Source organism: Solanum lycopersicum, chromosome 6 (assembly GCF_036512215.1).
Source record: "Solanum lycopersicum chromosome 6, SLM_r2.1".
NCBI classification, from domain to species: domain Eukaryota; kingdom Viridiplantae; phylum Streptophyta; class Magnoliopsida; order Solanales; family Solanaceae; genus Solanum; species Solanum lycopersicum.
The window spans coordinates 5,401,596-5,423,885 of NC_090805.1; the positions used below are offsets into that span (position 1 = coordinate 5,401,596).

The 22,290-nt window shown below is 37.3% G+C and overlaps 1 protein-coding gene across 12 annotated transcripts in view; it reads right to left on the reverse strand.

Moving 5' to 3' along the window:
- Positions 1-1,792: 1,792 nt before the first annotated feature.
- Positions 1,793-22,290, reverse strand: part of LOC101255404 (helicase protein MOM1-like) — a 50,198-nt gene continuing 29,700 nt past the window's right edge. For 9 of the 12 annotated variants that reach the window (XM_069299039.1, XM_069299037.1, XM_069299042.1 and 6 more), the window contains exons 13-20: positions 21,726-21,896; positions 13,973-14,897; positions 13,687-13,865; positions 8,105-8,209; positions 4,485-6,458; positions 3,510-4,124; positions 3,207-3,432; positions 1,793-2,946 (exon numbers count right to left, since the gene is read on the reverse strand). In XM_069299039.1, coding sequence (XP_069155140.1) covers positions 2,036-2,946; positions 3,207-3,432; positions 3,510-4,124; positions 4,485-6,458; positions 8,105-8,209; positions 13,687-13,865; positions 13,973-14,897; positions 21,726-21,896 — 5,106 coding nt within the window. In that variant the 3' untranslated portion in view covers positions 1,793-2,035. The remainder of the gene's footprint in view (positions 2,947-3,206; positions 3,433-3,509; positions 4,125-4,484; positions 6,459-8,104; positions 8,210-13,686; positions 13,866-13,972; positions 14,898-21,725; positions 21,897-22,290) is intronic. The other 3 variants (XM_069299044.1, XM_069299041.1, XM_069299040.1) reach the window with 1 other exon arrangement.

A 22,290-nucleotide genomic window follows, 5' to 3' on the forward strand; every position in this document is an offset into this window, starting at 1 on the left:
CTTACGATCCGTTGACTGCCCCTCGTTGGTTGGGGCTGTTTTTGACAGCTTTTGCACACAAGTTGGGTCCTCCTCAAAGACCCTTAGGTTGGTACTTGGGGAGTCGTGCTTGGACGTTTCCAACTTAATACATTCGTATACAAGTTAGGAACATATCATATCAATTTCTACCAAAACGAACACGTAAAACATGCAAAGGCACACCTAAACATACACGCATGTCTCAAGGCAAATCTTTCGAACGTCATGGACGTTCTTGGGCGTTTGACCTCCAAACATCACCAAACTCTAGACACTGCCTCAAAACACCATTATAAACCATTTTAAGACTTCAAACCTCGTGACACACGTGTTAGGATCTAGCTTCACCTAAATCGTTTTAGAGGTGTTACATAGATCAACTTCTAATTAGACTCTTTCACAAGTAGGCCTAGTTTTATTCTACGTAGACAAATCCGCTTGCAAAAGATTGTCAACTGTCAATGCCAAAGAGAACATCGCTTCATTTCCAATAAAAATTGGTGGCATGATGGTAAGGATATTTAGGCTATTGTGGATCGAAACATGGATCCCACTTGTGTGTCAACATTGGATATGACCAATAATTATGTGTATGAAATTTCTGCTTGGATAAGAGATTCACATAATCATCCAATCTTGTTGCCCTAATTCGTAAATATCTATTGCTTAACTGCCCAATGTTTACCTCCCCATTTAGCTTGCATTGTTTCGGGATAAGTCGTCTCGAATCTTGAATATCAGGCACACATACGAAAATTTTCCTACTACAACATAGCAGATTTTCATTGATAATCATATTTACTTCTTCTTCTCTCACTATCCGCAGCTCCCCAATTGAACAAGCAATTTGTTTCGGTGGAATAGGTCTGTATTGGGGTTGAGTAGGTTTAATCTGTTTGCATAAGTCTTCTTCAAACCTCTGATCAATTGCAGTTGGCCGAGCCTCCACCGGAGGAGACTGACCAATGGCCAGCAGGGCAATGACTCCAGTGATTATGAATTCAAGAGGCAGTTTGAATAAGTCATTTTCATTGTTGATCCATTTCTGCTTACCTATTGAATGAATTATTTCGTGAAAAACATTTCACTTCATCCAAGACACACCCTAAATGAATTGTTAAATTCTTTTTTTTTAATGTTATTTTCCTTTTTAACCAGAACTGCACATTATAGTGCTCTTAGATCAGTTTGAAGTCTTAACCTTAACCTTGGAGGTAATCCAAATAAATTCTTTAGAACAGACTTAGTAAACTAACATTGACCCGCAGCTCCAGACTTGGAGCCTATATAGAATTTCAGTATTTAAAAGTGATTAGTTTGAAGGAATATTTCAAGTGAAAAACGAGTAAAAAAATCTTCAACTTTCAAGTGAAGTTCAAGTCGAACACAATTTCAGCTCTCACAATCATTCCTTTCAACTTCAAATATTTATTTTTTCCAAGTCCAACTCAAACATCAATCAAAAGCCTCTTAGCATGCATAAATCAAACATCTATATAGAATGCACAACAAATAAGAGAACACATGAAGAGATGATATTGCGTCCTATAATTATAATATAGAAAGATTAATGATCCATTTACAGCTGCATTCAAGGAATCTTGGAGGAAAAAAATTGGGGAGTGGGAAAGGACATGCAATCCTATTTAATCTTGTCAAGCTTCTTCCTCTTAGCTTTCTCTTCCTTTCTGATCTTTTCTTAAATTCATTTTTACAAACGTATATAAACCAAACATCTATATAGAATGCACAACAAATAAGAGAACACATGAAGAGATGATATTGCGTCCTATTATTATAATATAGAAAGATTAATGATCCATTTACAGCTGCATTCATGAAAACTTGGAGGAAAAAAATGGGGGAGGGGGAAAGGGCATGCAATCCTATTTAATCTAGTCAAGCTTCCTCCTCTTAGCTTTCTCTTCCTTTCTGATCTTTTCTTAAATTCATTTTTACGAACATGTGATAAAGCTGACCCGCAGCCAACAAAATGCACTTCATTCTCAACAGATCAGTCATCATCAGACACACAGACAACATCAGTTACATAAGTAGCTCCAGCTGAGGAAGTAGGAACTCCATGTACACTATCCAGTGTTTGAAAATCAGATAGGTCCAATAAATCAAAGTCAGGGTTCACATCTGGTAAAGGTGGCATAATGCTCGGCTTGTTTGCATGAGGTTGATTCTCCACATTAAAAAGCAATTCCTGAGCAGATATAGACGGATTTCGTGTAGCAGGCAATCCACCAATATCATGCTGCGGAGGCACATTCTGAGAACTAGAAAGATCTACAGCTAACTGTGGAACCAACGGTATAGGTATCTGATGTTGCGGACATTGGGATGGGGATGGTGATGATGTTTGTAGAGAAGGTAATTGGGGAACTGAGGGTGATGATGCAGCCATGTAAGGGGACTGCGGGTGATTTTGCATACTATGAGCAAGGGTTGAAGGACTGTTGCTAGAAGACATGGATGAAAGAGTCTTGAAAGGCTGAAGATGGGGGGCTGGAGCACGGATCTCGCTAGCTACCCTAAGATTCCCAGTGGAAGGGGTAATTGCACAGATGAGAGGTGGCCTGCCAGGAGTTCCTGCAGAATGTGTTGTTGAACGACTAACAGCAACTGTCTGCTGAGTAGGTGCAGGTTGGCCAGCTAAAGATAACCCAGTAACTGGTGTACATCTTACTGTAGGCTGAGAAATACAACCAGAATGAACTGAACGATTAGAGGGGACAGAAGTCTCCTGTCTAACCTTTGCTTGGCCAGCTGAAGGCAAACTGGTGATAGAGGAAGCTCTCAAAGAAACTGGGACAGAACTTTGTTGGCTAGCTGAAGATGAACCAGTCACAGGAGAAGACCTCAAATTAGGCTGCTGGGATACCTGATGGAGATGCTGCAAATAACTAGAAGGCACAACTACAAAGAACAATAATACTTCAGTACACAAGAAAAGATCTTTTTACTTGAGAAATTACTAGCCTGAATTGTATAACCTAGCAAAGTTGCAAATATTAGCACCATCTTTCTATCACCATGATGATATATGTAATGGGAGACCCCTATAAGGAAATTAAAAATGTACTCCAAGTAAAATCTGGACGCAACTGTCCGTTCAAAATTATGACAAGAAAAGTTGACTACTCTTTGGAAATGTATAACCAACATTAATTGCATACCTTGACGCATGCCTGAGAACCCCGAAGGTTTAAGATTCATGCATTTGCATCTAAAAGCATCTGCCAAGAGCTTATTCATGAGAACTTTGATCTGATTAACATCAAGTTCTTTCTTCTTCCTAAGAAATGCTGCCTCAGCTTCCTGAAGTTTATGATCATATTTCTTACGGATTTGGGCAATCATTTCCTCTATCTCCTTCTCGCAATCAGATCTCAGACGCAATTTCTGTTAAAAAAAGAGAACAACTTTAAGAAAGAAAGGACAAGGAGCAAAGAATCAAGAAAAACAAAATTGGAACTAACCATGTCCTCAAGTATCTTGGTGCTTTGTTCTCTTTCTTTATTTATCCTTTCCCAATCTTTGTGCAGAGGATCAGCATTGAAAGGAAGAGTAGAATTCCAAGTGGCCATCTGATGGTCAGGATGAACTGGTATATTCCTGGGTCCTTGAACAACAGCAGCATAACTGTTACGTTGCAGGACTGCTTGACTAGGAAGCTCAGTGGAACCTGGCACTTGAACTGGAGTTCCAATATTATGGGAAGATGCACCATGTTCTGAAATCGGTCGAGGATCCACTCTACTGACTTCTGAGAAATTCTCAACATCAACAGATTGATCCTCGTCCGAATTACCATCTGCCTGTAAAGGTTCCATCGTCTCCCCATCCAAATGATGAGAAGATCCAAGGTTTGGCATAAAGCTCCTTCCATCATTATGGGTATCATGCATAATGTCGCTCAGTGGATCGTGAGCAGCAAGCAGAAAACCATCAGAAGCTGGCTGCTGTTGCTCAGAACTACTAATTAACGCAGCATCAGAACTGATGGTTCCATACTGCCCGGCATCAACTTCCAATTGTGTTCCCCTCTGATTTTCTGGAAGTGGCATCTCATGAGAGAGATTATCTCCTGAAGACTGCAAACATTCAAACTGATTTAGCTGATCCAGTTTAAGTGCAAAATCATCATACAGAACACCCAATGTTTTTCCACAATATATCAGGAAAAAATCATGTGTTTTTTCGAGGGTAGAACTGCAAGTCACCGAACATATTGGTACAAGTTACCTAATCTACAGCTTGTAACAAAACTAAGAGACAACTTGTCAATTACTAGCTCAAAATGATCTAAACAGAGCATGTCTTTGCAATTTGAGACATTTTTTACTTTTCCTAGGAAGATCACATATACCTGTGCCCAGATTCTGCACCCAGATGTTCTACACAATAACACAATAATACAAACACCATATAAATTTCGAACAAAGGCCACTTACTTGATTTTGAGCTAAAGAACCATCATCAGAACAAAGAACTGCTTCTACCGAAGGCAAGTCAACTACCAATTTCAGAGGAGAAATTGGGTTTGTATCAGTGGATCGAACTGCATCTCTCGGGTCATCTTTATCACTTTGCATATGAGAATTATTTTCCAGACTATCATGTTCCGTATTCAATTCCTTAGTAACATTTACTTCTAAATTATCATTCCCCAGAACAACATCAAAACCCAGTCCAGATACCTCTGACAAATGTTCTCTAGGCGGATCCCCTAATAGAACCTCAGTATGTTCTTCATGAGGCAGAGGAAACACAGAAACAATTTCTGCTGAACTGCCACCTGAATCACCCACTTCATTAGGCCGCTTGGATCTAGCAACCAATGCTCCAGTGCTAGAAGTGATTTCAACTTGCTCCTCAGCTGCTGTCATAGTTAAAACATTTGAACCTTCAATGGGAAGAATATTCGACACATTGGAAGTAGATGCAGGTACATCTGGATCACCTACTTCAATAGCTTGCTTAGAACTAGCACTTAATGCTCCAATTTCCTCTGAACTACCACCAAAATCACCTACTTCATTGGGCTGGTTGGATTTAGCAACCAATGCACCAACTGTGGACGCGATCTCAAGTTGCTTTTCCATTGCTGGCGTTGTTAAAACATTTGATGTTTCAACAGGAAGAATATTTGACTCATTGGAAGTAGATGCTGGTAGATCTGGATAATCTACTTCATTGGGCTTCTTGGATCTAGCACCCAGTGCTCCAATTCCCTCTGAACTATAACATAAATCACCTCCTTCATTAGGCCCTAGCTGATTGGATTTAGCAACCAACACTTCAGCCGTGGACACAATCTCAACTTGCTCCTCCATTGCTGGCATTGTTAAAACATTTGTCGCTTCTATAGGAAGAATATTCAACTCATCATAAGTAGATGAAGGTACATCTGGATCACCCACTTCATAAGACCCCTTGGATATAGTAACCAATCCTCCATCGACAGACTTGACCCCAGATTGGTCCTCTGTTGCTGGAGTTGTTAAAACACTTGTAGAATCAATAGGAAGAATATCCGACTCATCAGAAGTAGATGGAGGTACATCAGACCGCGTGTTATCCAAAATTTTACCTGCATTCAGTTCCTTAACATGATGTCCAGTTACAGGGTGAACAGTCTTGGGAGAATTGAGTGAGACATTTACATTTTCCTGAGAGCACCCTATCCCATCTATCGGATGAGATCCAACACCCCTAAAGGAATTTGCTTCGGCCAACCACAAAGAAGCCTTTTGCCTTTCCTTGTTCTTCATAGCAGAGTGTTCTACCTCAAGCTCGTTAAGTTTCTGGTCCTTGTTGTATTTGAGCTCTTGCATTTTTCTTGAAAATTCAGTTTCTGCATCTTTTTTTTTATCCTTCATTACAGCAGTGTTACCACGTACAGTCCGAAGAACAGCAACCTGCAATCTGTAATCCTGCACAAGCTCTTCCTTCTTCTTTTCCCATATTTTCTGGAACTCCTCAATTTCCTCCTTTTGCTTTTGTACCAGGTTTGACATTCGCCTCTCACATCTACACTGGACTTCCTTAATGAAAGTTTCCCGTTCAATATCCACAAGTTCTTTTTTAGGTGTCACAATGCATTCCCCGTGTAACTTTTTACCTTGCAATCTTTCTTCCATTTCCTTTAGCACATTCAGCTGGGGAGATTCCACAACTTGTGACATGCTTCCTGTTGATGGCTTTTCTGCAACGGTTCTGGTAGCTAATAAAGAACACTTAGAAGAACTTGAAGCATTATTATTTTGATCCAACTGTTGCAGGAATAACTTTTTCAAGGAACGGATCTTCAGACAGACATTGTTTGTCTCTTCTTCAGTGCATCCAAATTGTAAGTACTGCTTGGCTAGCAAGAATGTCTCCTCTTTGTCAATCTTTTGCTTTAAGATTGAAGCTGCAACCCAACACTGAGAAATCACAGTAAATGTCAAACAACAAGAATCACAGCGACAGGAAGGATGATTTTTCTAGAAGCAAGAAGCACACTAAGCGTAGTTTGGTGTAGAGACAAGGTGCATAGATTAATAACGCAGGGATTGTGGATTAAGATGTGTACTGTTTTTTGTTATGCAGGTATTAAGATGTGTATTGCTTACTTATACAAAATGATGAAATATTTTAATACATGTTGCTTACTTTGGACATATAAGGAGTGTTTTAATAATTTAATCTGTGTAATACTAATCCTTGTATTCCTATTCCAACTTTTCTCCGACATAAAATAATAAAGGGAAAAAAGGCTCAAATATGTCATTGAACTTTCATAAAAAGCTCATTTAGGTCATCCATTAGAAATTTGGCTCATCTATGTCTTCGTTTGACAAAAGGCACATTAATGCCATTATTTGCTCACTGAAATAGCATAGATGAGCCAAACTTTTAACGAATGGCATAGATGAGCCTTTTCTCAAAGTTTGATGGCATATTTGAACCTTTTTCCTTTAAAAAAAAGATTAATTAATGATGTGGCCGAATCATAATGAACCACATGTCAAAAAAATGTCAGCAAAATCGATATATTTTTTCAGTTAACAAATAGTGGCATGGATGAGCCTTTTCTCAAATGGAAATGGCGTAGATGAGCCAAACTTTTAAAGGAAGGGCATAAAAGAGTCATTTCTCAAAGTTCGATGGCATGTTAGAGTCTTTTCCCAATACAATAATCCTACATATCTTAAGCATATAATTATGTAGGAAACAAAAACGCCAATCAAACAATATATTATTATTTACTGTTTTTCATAATCATGGTGACCTAGTCAGCTTGAGAACCTAGACTAATTCCATTGGCAGCTTGCTACCTCCCGCCCACATAGATATCGGGTCACTAAAGCTTGGATAGGTGGTAAGGATCCACCTAGTGTTTTTAGCTTGAGATTATTCACTTTCGGTGCCGCACCCGTGTCGACACATCATGGGTGTGGGATCCGTAACAATTTGGTCAACCAGTTTTGGATACTTTGACCAAATTCGAGGGAGAGATTTTGGACAGATTTAATGATTTCTGTAATCAAAACCTTCCTTTTATATATAAATTGAAATTGATGAAAATAGAATACCTTAAACATATAATATTTTGTTGTCAATCCCTTTCCTTTTATCTCTTCCAAGATTTTCCTCTTGATCATGATTTTCTCCTCCGAGTTCTCTTCATAATATCTCAAAATTTAGGTTGTATAACTCTGTTTTAGCCAAATCCCCGCACCCGTATCCAGACATGGATCCATATCACCAAATCTTAAAATTTAGTGCATAGAGGATCCGTCCTCTAGATCCACACCCATATCGGACACCAGCACCCGAGTCCAAGCAACTTAGCTTTTCTTATCAACTTTAAATTAATAAAAGGCTCTTAAATATAAGATATTGAGCTACATCAAATTTAAAAAATAATATCTTCTTTTTTTGGATTCCTAATTACTATGACTTGATAATTGTTTACTTGAACTATTATGATAGTCAATGAAGAGAAGAATTGATTCCACCAACAAATAATTTTTTAAAAAAAGATGCGAGCAGAAAGGATGAGCAGTGGAGACAAAAAGATACTGACCAGAGATAACTGGAAAGCTTGTAAAATTGTTGCAGGTTCCCTACTAACACGATGATTCTCCATCACATATTCCAGAAACTTACCCACTGTATGTTTGACAGCATCCTGCATTTAAATGTTGGTCAAATGGCCAGCAAGCCAAGAGCGAGACATAATACCTAGGCTAACATATTATTTAGGTATATTATAGTAGACAGTTCTCGCAAATAGGAAATGCCACAAGTATGTCAATCATTCCAGAAAAATCATTTTTTAAATTTACATAGAGGGTAATACCAAGTAGGGTTGAAGCCTGGTTCACACAAACAATTAGCAGTAAGAAATTTGGTAGGGATCAGAACCTGGTTATTACTATTAAAATTTGTAGATGCTAAAACAATTCCCAATAAACCACTGTTGTAACAATTGAATTACAGGATGAGATGGAGCATTAAAGCAAACAAGATGGCACACTATTAAATAAGAAAAAAAAAACAATTATGAATCAATAGCATACACAGAGAAAAGAACCAGGTTGAAAGGCCTCCAATAGAACGATGAGAAATCAAAGGCACTTTGTAAAACTAGCAGCAAACCATAAGAAATGTCTATAAAAGGTAAGGATGAAAGAGAAAATGCTCTCCCACATGAATTTCGAGGTCAGCCAACTTTCAACCTAAAGTCACGTCCAAGGGATCTGTTTCTGGCAACCATGGTCGGAACTGTATCAATGAGGGATAACACTATAACACGAGTTTCAAGTCTTATGAAATCATCAAACCTAAAGAAGGAGCAGATACATGATAGAGTGGACTGAACGCAGCAGGAATTTAACAAGGAGAGTGAAGATTAGCATTGAAGTGCTGAGATGGCTGAGATCAGTATTTATTGAGGCATCAAACATCCAAGGGAAGTCTGTTAAAAGATGAAATGTAAAGTACCTCTATTCAGAGTTCTTTTGTACCCTTAAATACAATTAAAATGGCAAATACGTCAGTTCTAATTGAAGGACAAAACAAAGCAGTCACTATTACACCGGAATCTTCATACAGAGGGGGATGGGGAAACATTGCTTATAAAATAGAAAAACACCTATGAGCCTACAACAGAGCAGAAAGTACAATTAAACAAAGGAAGCTGCTGGGAACATCCTTCAGCGAGGCAATACATAACAGTAGATGGACAACAGAATCCACAAAGAAGGTGCATTTACAGGCGGAAGGTGCTTGCATAAGAGTGAAGAATGGAACACCGACATCAGAGAGACCTTCTCAATAGATATGCTGTAGGCAAGTTCCAGAACCCACTTCGGGAGAATTGGCAATTCTCGATGATAGAAGGTCGGATTGCAACACTTGGAAGTCAGACATAGGGTCAGAGTCTTTGTAATGAATGACAGGCACTTTCTATCAAGTTTTCCCACAGAAGTGGCAACAGAGCATGTCATGCCCGGAACATGGGTTTGGAAGAAGATCAATCTAAACCTAGATCGGTGGAGGCCAACCACAGATTGCTGGCCAAAAGATAAAGAGAGAGACTGAGTGTGGATAAGAGTTTTAGGCTTACCCCTGAGACTATGGTCCCATAAGATTTCAAGGAAAACAGCAATCAGTGTGGGGGCTTCATTGAAACAGAGGAAGAAAGAACCCTCGAAATTCACCTACAGTGTGCAACGTCAAGGTGAAGGGACACAAGAAGACAGAATAGATTGAAGTCACCAGCGATGGCTTTGTGTACAAAGTATCGATCTGAAGTGAAGCGCTGGTGACTTTCAAAAAGGAGGAGAGAGGAACAATGCAATGGAATGATGGACAATAGGGGTTTCTTTTCTCCTTTAGGGGTCGTTTGGTAGAGTGTATTAGCAAATATAATGCATGCATAGTAATACCTTGTTTGGTACACTTTTTTATGCTATGTATAGCTATTGTGTATTAAGGTGTGTATTAGTATTTGCTAATACGATGGATTTCTAGGTATTAGTAATGTAAGGGAATTGAATGTATGCATTATCATAGTTAAAGACCCAATTACCCCTCAAAATTCTTTTTACATCTTTTCCATCATAATTGTGGAGGATATCATTGGAAATACACATTTTTATGCAATGCATGCTATTAATAATACACCAATCTAAACAATGCACAGGCAATAATCTATATATAATGAATGCAAGCATAAATAATACAAGCATAGTTAACGCAAGCATTACAAAAGGGATCAAGTGGATAGAGCATTGCATTAGCACAGTCAAATTCCCGTAGAGGTTTGAGACATGGCGATCCCTTGTCTCCATTTTTGTTCATAGTGGCACTGAAGGGCATGAGCAATCTACTGAATAAAGCACGAGGGGAAAGGTGAATTAGCATTTTCAAGTTGAGCGAGACAAATAGTATAGAAGTAACACACTTACAATATGCAGATGACACCTTAGTATTTTGTGAAACAAAAGAGGAACAAGTTCTGATACTGAGGGTCATCTTCATAATTTTTTGAAGCAGTATCAGGGTTACACAATCAGTGAGATAGATGCTCTAGCAAGCAAATTAGGAGGAAGAGTAGGGGAGCTTCCAACTACATATCTTGGAATGCCTTTGGGTGCTAAGTGTAAGTCCACAACAATTGGGGTGGTAGAAAAATGTACAAAGGCTTGCAAATTGGAAGAGTCAACAACTCTCCAGGGGAGGTAGACTAACCCTAGTAAACAGTGTATTAGACACATTGCCTTCTTACTTGATGTCCATTTTCCCAATGCCTGCTAGTGTTAGCAAGAAAATAGATGTCCAGAGAAGGAACTTTTTATGGTAGGGGAATGAAGATAACAAGAAGTACCACCTAGTCAAGTGGGACGAGTTGTTAGTGAACAAGAAAGCATGAGGTCTAAGTATCAGGAATATGAAAAAGCAGAAGCAAAGCAATATGAAAAAGCAGAATCAAAGCCTGATGATGAAATGGTAGTGGAAATTTGCTACTGAAGAAGGAATGTTGTGGAAAGAAGCCATTCTTGAAAAGTATGGTATGGAACATAATTGGATAACTAAGAATGTCACAACACCCTATGGATGTTCAATTTGGAGAGCTATTAGGAATCTTTGGCCAATGATGCAGATCAGAACTAACGTGAGGATAGGAAATGGGTAGAAAACCTTTTTTGGCATGACACGTGGGCAGGGCTTTTAACGACGTCCGAAGCTATACACTCTAAGCCAGCAACAAGAAGCCACAGTTGCCATGATGTGAACTGGACAAGGATGGAATTTATATCTAAGGAGAGATCTGGATGGTTGGGAGTTCGGGAGAATAACAAAATTCTATAACTCGGTAGCAAGATTCAACAATCTGACCGAAGAAGTGGACAAACTAGAACGGAACTGAAACAGTAAGGGAATTTTTTCAGTCAAATACAGTGAGTTAAATGTAAGAGTGGTGAATGAAAGAGATTGGCCTTGGAAGATGATATGGAAACCAAAAATTCCCTATAAAGTCAATTGTTTCATCTGGCTTTTTGGCCAAAGAAGCAATGTTAACTCATGATAATCTGAACAAAAGGGAGCACCAACTAACCGTTGGGTGCTTTTTATGTAGGGAACAAGCTGAGACAATCAACCATCTTTTTTTGCACTGCAAATGGACAGACCAGCTTTGGAGGATGTTCATCAGTTTGAAAGGGATTAGTTGGGTGAAACCTGTAAGCATTGCAGACGTTCTAAGATGCTAGAATATGGATGGTAATGTGAGCAAGAAGGAACAAAAATGGAAGATCATTCCGGCATGCATTTGGTGGTCAATTTGGATTGGTAGGAATAAAAGGTGCTTTGAGGGGACTCAGAACAACATTCAGAATCTTAAAATGAAGTGTTTAGGCCTTCTTTTATTTTTAGTGTGAGCAAAAACTATTAGCTCCAACAAAAGATATTTGTGATGTTTTACACTTTTTGTAAGGCACAGAATTCAATTACAATTTGTAAATTGTAATACTTTTGAAGGGGAACTACACTTTCGTTGTAGTATACATGTGGATATATAAAAGTAAAGTTACCATTATCAAAAAAAAATACTTGTGGATATATGGAGATAATTTATGTGTTTTGAGGAAAATCACTTGGGTGAAACCAACAAATATAGGAGTGTTAAAGTGTTGTATTAGAGTTTGTAATGCTACGGAACAGGCGAAGAGATGGAAGATTGTCCCATATCGTGGACAGTGTGGAAAGAAAGAAATCAAAGATGTTTTTAGGGCAAGCAGAGCAATTTATAGAATTTTAAGATGAATTGCCTAGCTTTGTATTACTTTGGTGTGAATAAAAGTGTTCGGACAGACAAGATATTTTTAATGTTTACACTATTTGTAACAAAAAATGCAAATAGGTTTCCCAGATTGTAACACTTTTGGAAGGGGACTACACTTAAATGTAGTATATATATGGATATTGTTAAAGAATGACAAAAGTCCCACATTGGAGGTCAATGAGATGGGTTACTTTTCCACATAATTCGGTGCCCTGAGGTATCAAGGAACGTGTGTTTCTTATTTGGCAAGCAACAAGAGTAATTTTGTTGGTGTTTTCTCTGTAAGGAAATGTAGAACAAGTCCTGATTCATTGTCGGTTGCTTTCGAGGTTATGGTGGTAAATCCTATGGTTTGGAATTTATTGTTGACGCCAGGCATTGTAAAAGGATTGATATTTAGCTTGAAATACAGAAGAAGGAAAAGCTGAAGGACTTGTAGTGTTGCCCCACTTGCACTGATGTGGGTTGTTTGGAGAGAAAGAAATAGGGAAGCTTTTGAGGTGGAGATGACTTTTGTAAAGTTAAGAAGTAGTCTCTTACCCCTTATTTCTTTTTGGTGCACCCATGAGGTTCCTTGTTGTATAGAAGATAGGGTATCGGTCATAAAAAACATAAAAAAATAGGGTGTCTTTCATAGAAAACCATCTCCTATTGTAGGTTTTCTATTTCTGCGGGTATACCTTGGGTTGCTTGCCCATTTTAATGAAATTTATTCACCATATACCAGAAAAACATGTTCTATACCATTTGTCAATGTGAATTGACTCTCTGCTTTTTGGTGAATTGACTAGCGCATTTCACCCTCGCCAAGGCAGAGGGATGGAGGTCTTATTAACCAAACTAGGTTTCCAAAGCTTGGAAAGGTTTGGATGTACAAGTACTGCAGCAAGGATGTTGTGGTGCTTACTGTTGTGCCAAAAACTGCAGAATAATATAGCCACTTGAAGAGAGTTTAAATAAAGGAAAAGATGCCAATTCAGGGGCAATCACAAGGCCAGGAACTCGTACATAAAAAGATTAAACCTTCAACAAGTTAATATCATACTTATTCACTAGAAGCTATCAACAAATGCATACAACTCTTTCATCATGAATATGAAAGGTATATTTTCCTAACATGAAGAACTTTATCTTTTAAACGTAACAGATATCATAGATTCAGAAGCCCTCACAAAACCAACGCATTATGATTAATCTGGGCAAGCGAAGATTGCCAATTTACCCTCACTGTTCATCAGAGCACCTGTATACTCTCAAAGACAACTACAACTTTGAAAAATTAAGCTTTTGAAAAAGAGCAGGCAGGAAATGGATACCGAAAGTTTTAGCACTTCAAACAGTTTTGCAAACTCAGCTTTCAGATGGACATGAAGGCTTTTCTGCTCATTGTACAGCATTCTCCCTTCTTCTGGCCTGACAGGTTTTGCCTCGTGCAACAGATGAGATGGAGACCTAGAAACGTGCTCCCCACCAATATCATCATTTTCATGAGCACCTGGATCCAACTAAGAATTAGCAGCTGATATTTCTCAACATATTTATATAAATGAGACAACTAAATCTAACAGGAAATGTATTGAAAATAGCTTATTGAAGGGATACCTCCTTTGGAGGCTGCAACTTCACCTCTTCCAGGTGAGGGGTGACCGGGGATTGCATCCACACTATGATTTACCACCTTCCTGCGCTTCTTTCCTGCTTCATCATCACCATTAGGTGGATCTGGTGATTCATCAAAGTATTGAACTCTCTTTCTGTTCCTTGGGGTTGCTCGGCTTAAATTTCTCCACTCTGGATTTCTTCCTTCGAACAGCCCTCTCCAAAAAACTTGAGGTTCTACTCCGATTTTCAACTCCATTTTTTTCTCACCAAGCAGCGGGATACTAGCACTGTAAGTTCCCGTGCTCATTTGAACTTTTGAAATAATGGAATGACATGTGTCCTTGTTGTCAGAGCTTTTAGAAATTATTGCAGAAAACTCACTAATAATGTCATTTAAAAGCAACTGCCCTGATGAGTTATTTGAAATTGTGGTTGGAATGCCTCCGGTGTGGTACTCATCCAATCTACTGAACAAATTTGAGGCTCCCCACATAAGGGAGTTATTGGGGCTCCGACTTACGCTATGCAAGTTACTATCATGATTTATGTCCTGTTTAGCAAGGACAAGGGCTCTTTCTTCTACAGTGAAACATGAATACAGTCGGAAAACGCTGATATACTTAGACTCTGAATCTATGGATAACTTCTGGAGTTGTCTCAAATCATTTGCAGGATTTGTCTCACTGTCATATATAATAACATTATCAACTGACGGTAGTTTAATGCTCGAATTGCAAACACGATTCTCTAGTAAAAGAACAAAGCGCCCACTTTCTTTGTTGTTAAACCTGTGAAGTGAAGCTTGTCTCTTGGACATAACAACACCTGTCTCAACTCTTTCATAAGAATCTTCACCAAACCTTTGACGCAGAAAATCGTCCAGAATATCACCAATAGATGCCCCCGAGCCAGAGCCAACAATAGACTGCATTCAAGGAGGAGGATTTTGACAATCAGGTGAAGAAATTGAAGATAAAGTGACGAAACACTTTCACAGAACTTCAGACATCATAATGATGTGTCCACTGTCCTTGTGTACGTCTATCAGTGTTATACACACACACACACACACACACATATATATACATATATGTATGTACATATATATATACATATATAGATATAGATATAGATATATGTACATACATATATGTGTGTGTATATATATATATATATATGTATATATATATGTAGATACATATATATGTATATACATATATATATGTGTATATATATGTACATACATATATATATGTGTATATATATGTACACATATATATATGTACATACATATATATATATATATGTATGTACATATATATATATCTATATCTATATATGTATATATATATGTACATACATATATATATATATATGTATGTACATATATATGTGTATATATATATATATATATATATGTATATACATATATGTATGTACATATATATACACACACATATATGTATGTACATATAATACATATACATATATATATAGAGAGAGAGAGAGAGGATGCTTGTGTCCTGATGTATGTTTGTCGGTGTGTGTGACACATATATTACATACTTTTCCACTTCTTCCCATCTATATAACCTTTGGCGGACACAGTTATGCTATACTTGAGTTGGTGGGAAGTAGAGGACTCAGAGGTGCAGCCATCTGGCCCAAACACCACCACCACCCCAAAAAAAACGCAAAAAAATCACTAGTGCAATAAAGCAACCACTATGCTTGACGGTACACATGGGATAGAAGCCCACTGTCATGCTTGTTCAAGTATGATAAGAATATAAACTTTAAGTTTACACAACCTAAAATCTGGCCCAAACACCACCACCACCCCAAAAAAAACGCAAAAAGAATCACTAGTGCAATAAAGCAACCACTATGCTTGACGGTACACATCGGATGGATGCCAACTGTCATGCCTGTTCAAGTATGATAAGAATATAAACTTTAGGTTTACACAACCTAAAAAGCTAACACGTGTGGTGAGAATTTACCAAGACCACATATGGAAACAACAACGCATCCCCTCAACCAATGAGGGACACTCTAACACAGCATACGCATGAAGAACTGGGTCAAAAGATTCCCAAAATCATAAATGAAACAATAATCCAATTCTCCCAACCAATGTAGGACATCCTAAACAAAGTGGACTTGTTCTTATTTAAGCCAGATTTTCAGATGGCATGTCTAAGACTTATAGGCTAGTAAGAAGGTCATTAAAGATGGAAGTAATCATAAAAAGACTCAAAAGAATCTAGCAGACAAATTTATAGGAGAATCAACTTGTTGATTCATGAAATTGCACAAAGGAGGACAGTCTACATTTTTCGTCCATAGGTAATTTACTAAGTTAATAATACTTTAGCATCTAAAGTCAAGTCCAGGCAGCAACCCTACAACTGCTTAAGGTATAACAAAAACATACCCGGTGTAATCCCACAAAGTGGGTTTGGGGAGGATAGAGTGTACACAAACCATATCCTACCTCAGAGGTAGAGAGGTTGTTTACGATAGACCCACGCCTCAAAAAAAAATCAATAAATAGTAGTGAAAGTACAAGAAAGAAAAGATAGAGACAAAAACAGTAGAAAGTTACAGTTACAGACGAGTACTACAACAAAATTCTACGACGGTATTAGTACAAGAAACAACACATAATAATAGAAACCAAAGACAAAAAACTACAAGAGTAATAATACGACTACTAGCATGGACAAACAACATGACAATGCACTCCTACCTAATAACCTTATATCACAATCTGTGTCTTCCACAACCTCCTATCTAAGGTCAAGGCCTCAATAAGCTAAAACTGCACCATGCCCAGTCTAATCACCTCTCCCAAAAACTTCCTCGGTCTACCTTAACCTTTTATGAACCATCCACAGCCAACTTTGCACTGAAGCCTCCATGCATCTCCTCATCTCATGCTCAAACCATCTCAACCTCACTTCCAGCATCTTGTCCTCCACTAAATTCACTCTCATCTTGTCTCGGCTATCCTCATCACTAATCATATCTCTCCTAAAAGTGCTTAAGATAGTCACTAGAATAGGAAAAGGTTTGAATATGCCATCATATGTAGAAAAGAATTGTAATATAGTGTCTATAAAACGGCACAGTGTAAAAGTGCAGATTCACATTTCAATAAAAAATTTATCCATTATTTCTAACATAATATCAGGGCCATTGTTGTACAATATAGCACCAAATTTAGGAGAAAAATTGTCACTATTTTTCCTCTCCGGATAATACGCCGACTTGTGTGTTGGAGTCTACGGGTCTCATGTGACCTCCTCACTCTTTAAAACAGTCGTCCAATCTAAGAGCTTCATAGTGCATCTCTAAAACATGAGAGTAATCCAAAATGATCTTCTCTTCACAAGCAATTACCATGGTCGATATTTCACTCCAAAATGATATAATAAAGATTGAACATTTATCCTCAATATTCACCTTTTTTGGGACACTTCTTTCATCTCCTTAAATATTGTCCATTTAAGGTGGTTTTTCATAGATGCTTCCCCTTTTGTTTCTAGTCGCCTCCACACTGCCCTCTGATTGCTTTGAAGATCCTATTTCTCCGTAGATGAAGGGTAAATATCATGGCTCTTACCCATGTCCACTCTCCTCATCTATTTGTAAAACATCCAACTACCGCAATCCACTATTCCAATGGAATCTTTCTTTTTTCCAACTCCATTCCCTTTTGGAGCACATGCTTCACCATGTATTTTGTTGGAAACTCAAATAAGAATTTATCATCCGCCATTTCATAAATGTTCACCCAAAAAGTACTCTTTCATGTTAATACGTCCATGCATCCTCTCATATTTGATAGTGTTCTCTTTGTCGAAATTGCCAAACAAACATCTTCCCAACACTCCATTCTCAGCAGTTGTGTCCACTCCAGTACAATAATTTTGTTGTCACTAGCAATGTTGTCAAAGACATGCTTAAGCCCTGAAGCAAGACTTAAAACATGTTGAGCGCTTCACCTAGCTTAATATGAGCTTTAGTATTATCTTAAAGGTCCTATGGCATACTTTTCCTTGCGAATGAGCCTCTTCATAGAGGTGACAATTAATGTTTGATATTTCACTTTATTAGAAATTGAATTTTTTTTCTCATATATTTGTCATTAATGCTTATAATTATTAGTCTTGGTGTTTGACTTAACATGTATATTTGTATTCTTTTGGCCTTTGCCTCTTTTCATTAAAGCTCACGTTTTGTCAGCCCCATTGCGCTTAAAGCCCTAACGGATCTTAGAGCTATTTTGCGCTTTTTTCTTTTGATAACATCGGCACTGTAATAAGGTTGACTCCTTCGACTTCCATTTACAGGTTCTCCATTAACTGGTTATGATAGTTTTAGAATATAGAATTTTTGGATCTGCCTTTAGGAAGGTGTTAGTAATAATAGGACTTGACTCTTCTTTTATGAACCTACTAATCTTAAATGTGATGTTCCTCCAACCAACATTAAAAGTAACTTCTGGGATTATGACAGATTTGTTGTCACCTTGTACAGCTACGATGCTTATAAAATCTGGCAAACTTGTTTTTACTTGAGCAGAAAATAGAGCATGCTCCTCTTTTATTTTACATGTTCTTGTCTGCGCTTCATTATCCTTGAAGCTTCCAGTAAGACTAGCATATCTACTCCATGGTTTTTCTGTTGAATGTAGTTCTGTGCATCAGATTACGGCCGTGCTCCACCCAATCGAACCAAACTTCCGACCTTGAATTAAGTCTAGTGATGTCATAAGAATCAAATCCCACCGCAAAGTACAATCTATTTTCCCCAATCTGATATCTTGCCTGTGCAGGTACACTGGAGAGCCCTCAGTGCTCCCAGAATGTGCACCTAGAAACTAGAAAGTGATATTATCCTGCCTTGAGTATGTGACAGCATTTTCCAGAGGAGGGACACACCCAGCAATAAGTTGCTTTTCATGGTGCTGATCTTAAAATGCTTTAAATTGCTTTCAACAATCCAACAATGATGATAACATAGTGAAAACTTTAGAAGTCAATTGAGTTAACAATTTCGAGAATATTTTCATGTTAGATGTGGCTGTCATATTCTAAATTTGATAGTTCAAACAATCCTTAAATATTCAAACTGCCAAATGCAAATGTTAGAAACACAATCATATTTGTAGTTGATACTATTATTTAGACGACTAAACCTTAAGAGACACTGTAAGGAGCAGAAATAACGAGTATGCACAACTTTTGTAGATACTCTAGCCAAGTGAAAATCAATATGCTCAATGTTAGACAAAACAATAACATTTAAGTTACTCCCGCCACATACAACACATTAGTTTAGTCAGACGATGACACATTAAAAGATAGTAAATAGGGAATAAGATTGTTTTACTCTTAGAGCAATTTTACATAATTATGTAGAACTTTCTATCTTTATTATTCTACTATATATACTACTCCATTTGCCCCACTTTATGTAACAAACTTTCCTCTTAGCTGGTAACAAATTGAATGAAACTTATTTCTATCTAAAAACTATTAAAAGTTAGCATCCCCGTTTTACCCTTTAAGACATGACTATTTGGGGCCACTTGATATAAAATAAAAGCTTGGCAAACGACTGAGCCCTGGAACCACATTTGTTGATATTACTACCATTAGTAAGAGTGAATGTGAGGGGCTTCCCGTTTATGGGAATTGACAGAAAAGTCCTAAGAGGCTATTTTGTAATTCACATGAAAGAAGTAATTCAATTGGTTAGTTAAATGAGTAGTGTGGTTGCGTTTCAACTTTTTGTATCTAATGGACTAATTTGTCCCTTGAAAATAAAAAGAATCCATACAACTTTCTGAAAGCATGGGGCTCACTTAAATTTTGCTTAGTTGTATTTCTTATTACCACAAGGCTGCTTTGGTGACTGACATATATTGGGATTAGATCTTTCTTTCAGTACTTTTCTCACATTAATTTCTCCCAGCACTCAATTAGTGGATCTTTAGTAGAATTAATTAGAGTACTGTTTAATTAATAATACACATAACGAGCAACAAGATGAAACTTTCGTTGGCCTGTTCTTTTAACGGTATGTTGCTAAACCATCAACACTGAAAGGTAGCCCTACCGATAATTGTGAAGAAAGCATATTAATGGATCTTCAAAAATCAAAGAGGTAATTAAACCTAAGACATCTAAAAGAAATTGATTGAAGTTCAAAATTTATTGGTGCCACATAAATTGGGATAGAGGAAATAACATATATTATTTGTAACATAAAAAATACTACAGATAACAATAATTAACAACTTCAAAATTTGAAGGACATCAAAAATTTGATTGACTTTCAAAATTCTACCCATGTCACATAGATTGGGATAGAAAAAGTAACACATTATTTGAAAATGACGAAAATGTACTATAACTCATAATAATTAAATACTTCAAAATCTAAAAGACATGCACAAAATTTGCTTGGCTTTCGAAATTCCATCAATGTCACATATATTGAGACAAAGAAAGTAATATATATATATATATATATATTAGTTATTGAAAATTACATAAAGTATTATAAATCACAATAATAGCAACTTAATATTTAAAGGAAATACAAAAAACTCGTTTGACTCTTAAGATTCTATTAATGTCATATGAATTGAAATAAAGAAATGTCATATGGTGGGACCGTGCTAGCACGAGCTACCATTACTAGTCTATATGAATAGATAGATAGTGATTCTTCCTCTGGATGACGAGAGACAGAAGAAGAATCTGCTTTTATTGGATTTCCCAATGTAAAAGGCATTACTAGGAAGGAAAAAATGAAACGACATGTGTAACTTTCACCACCGTGCATTTAATTACTGGTTGTAAGGGAAATTTGGTACTTTGCATATATTAGCTTAGGTGTCAAAAGTCTCCATTTATTTCTTGAACTCCGTGTCCAATCAAACACAAAGTATATTGCTTCATTTAGTTGAAAGTTCATTGTTTTATAGTTTTAAGATTTAAGATTCGTAAGTCCATTGGACTGGCTATTCCTGTGAAGAAAGAAGATATTCTAAAATACTTTCATCAGATTCCTGACATTTGTCAAATGGATATTTTATCAAATCGTCATGAAATTATGTAAAGCAGAACAATTTACTGAATTATTTTGTACACATCTAGAAGATGGTGATGAATTTGAATAAAATGTTACTGTTGCTACAGATAATATCTCTAGATGTGCCTATATTACTTATGAATGGTTTCAACAATTTACTTATGATAGCATGATTTAGTAAACATAACTTAACACAAAAGGTAAGGTATATGAAAATTTTAAAAAAGAAGTCGTGTTTAATTACCAGGCCCAGTTCAGCCTGCTAAAAATGGTTCAGAGGTTCAATTTTTGAATCGGGACCATTAAATATATCAGCAGGATGAACTCACAACTGTCCCTTAAGGAAGTTAACAGGACCAGCCCATGACCTGCAGTTCAGAAAATAAATGGGCTGGGTTGGCCTAGTTGTCTGGATTATGTATAATTCACATAAGCCTAGCCTATGTGGTTCTTGTACCAATTTCATTTTGTTCTTCAAATCCCTTCAATTCCATCTCTCAATATGTTCAAGCAACCGTCTTTAAATGGCTGTGAGATGCTATAGACAAGATGAGTCTATCTTACTTGATCCGTTCTATATAGGCACTCAAATATGACTCCACAAATAAATAGTTAGTTCTAACACAGTACCAGAGATACATACCTGAAAAAGGACAACCACTCTATGTTGTCGGAGTCTCAACTCTGTGAGCATCTTGTCAAGGAATTGTAGTTTTCCACTTGCTTTTATTCCTACTTCCAGCATTTCAGCAGGAGAAAGCCCTTTATTGAAGGGTTGCAGCAAAGGATCCAGAATATATGGATGATCACAACACTACAAACAAAAGCAAGCACATATAATTCAGAGAACTATCAATATAGCAGTCGCTTTCATTGACTTCTGACGACGAGAATGAACATTAAAAGTTAATATTGTCTATGGCAATGGAACACCAAAAGTTCAACGTAAATCGTAATTCCAAAACAGTGCTTTCACTTTCATTGTGCCACTAAGCTAGTTTTTTTATGACACTAGTGTCCAAGCATGTTTACATGCACCTCGACTATTCCACTGGATACCTGCTACCTTCCACCAGCACAGGTACCAGGTAACTCTGCCTTCTGCCTTCCGGGATTACACAGACAGAAAAAAATCACCTACTACCTTTTACCGCCTCCACTGTAATTTGAACCAAAGACCTCATGATTCTCCTCCCACTTCATTGACC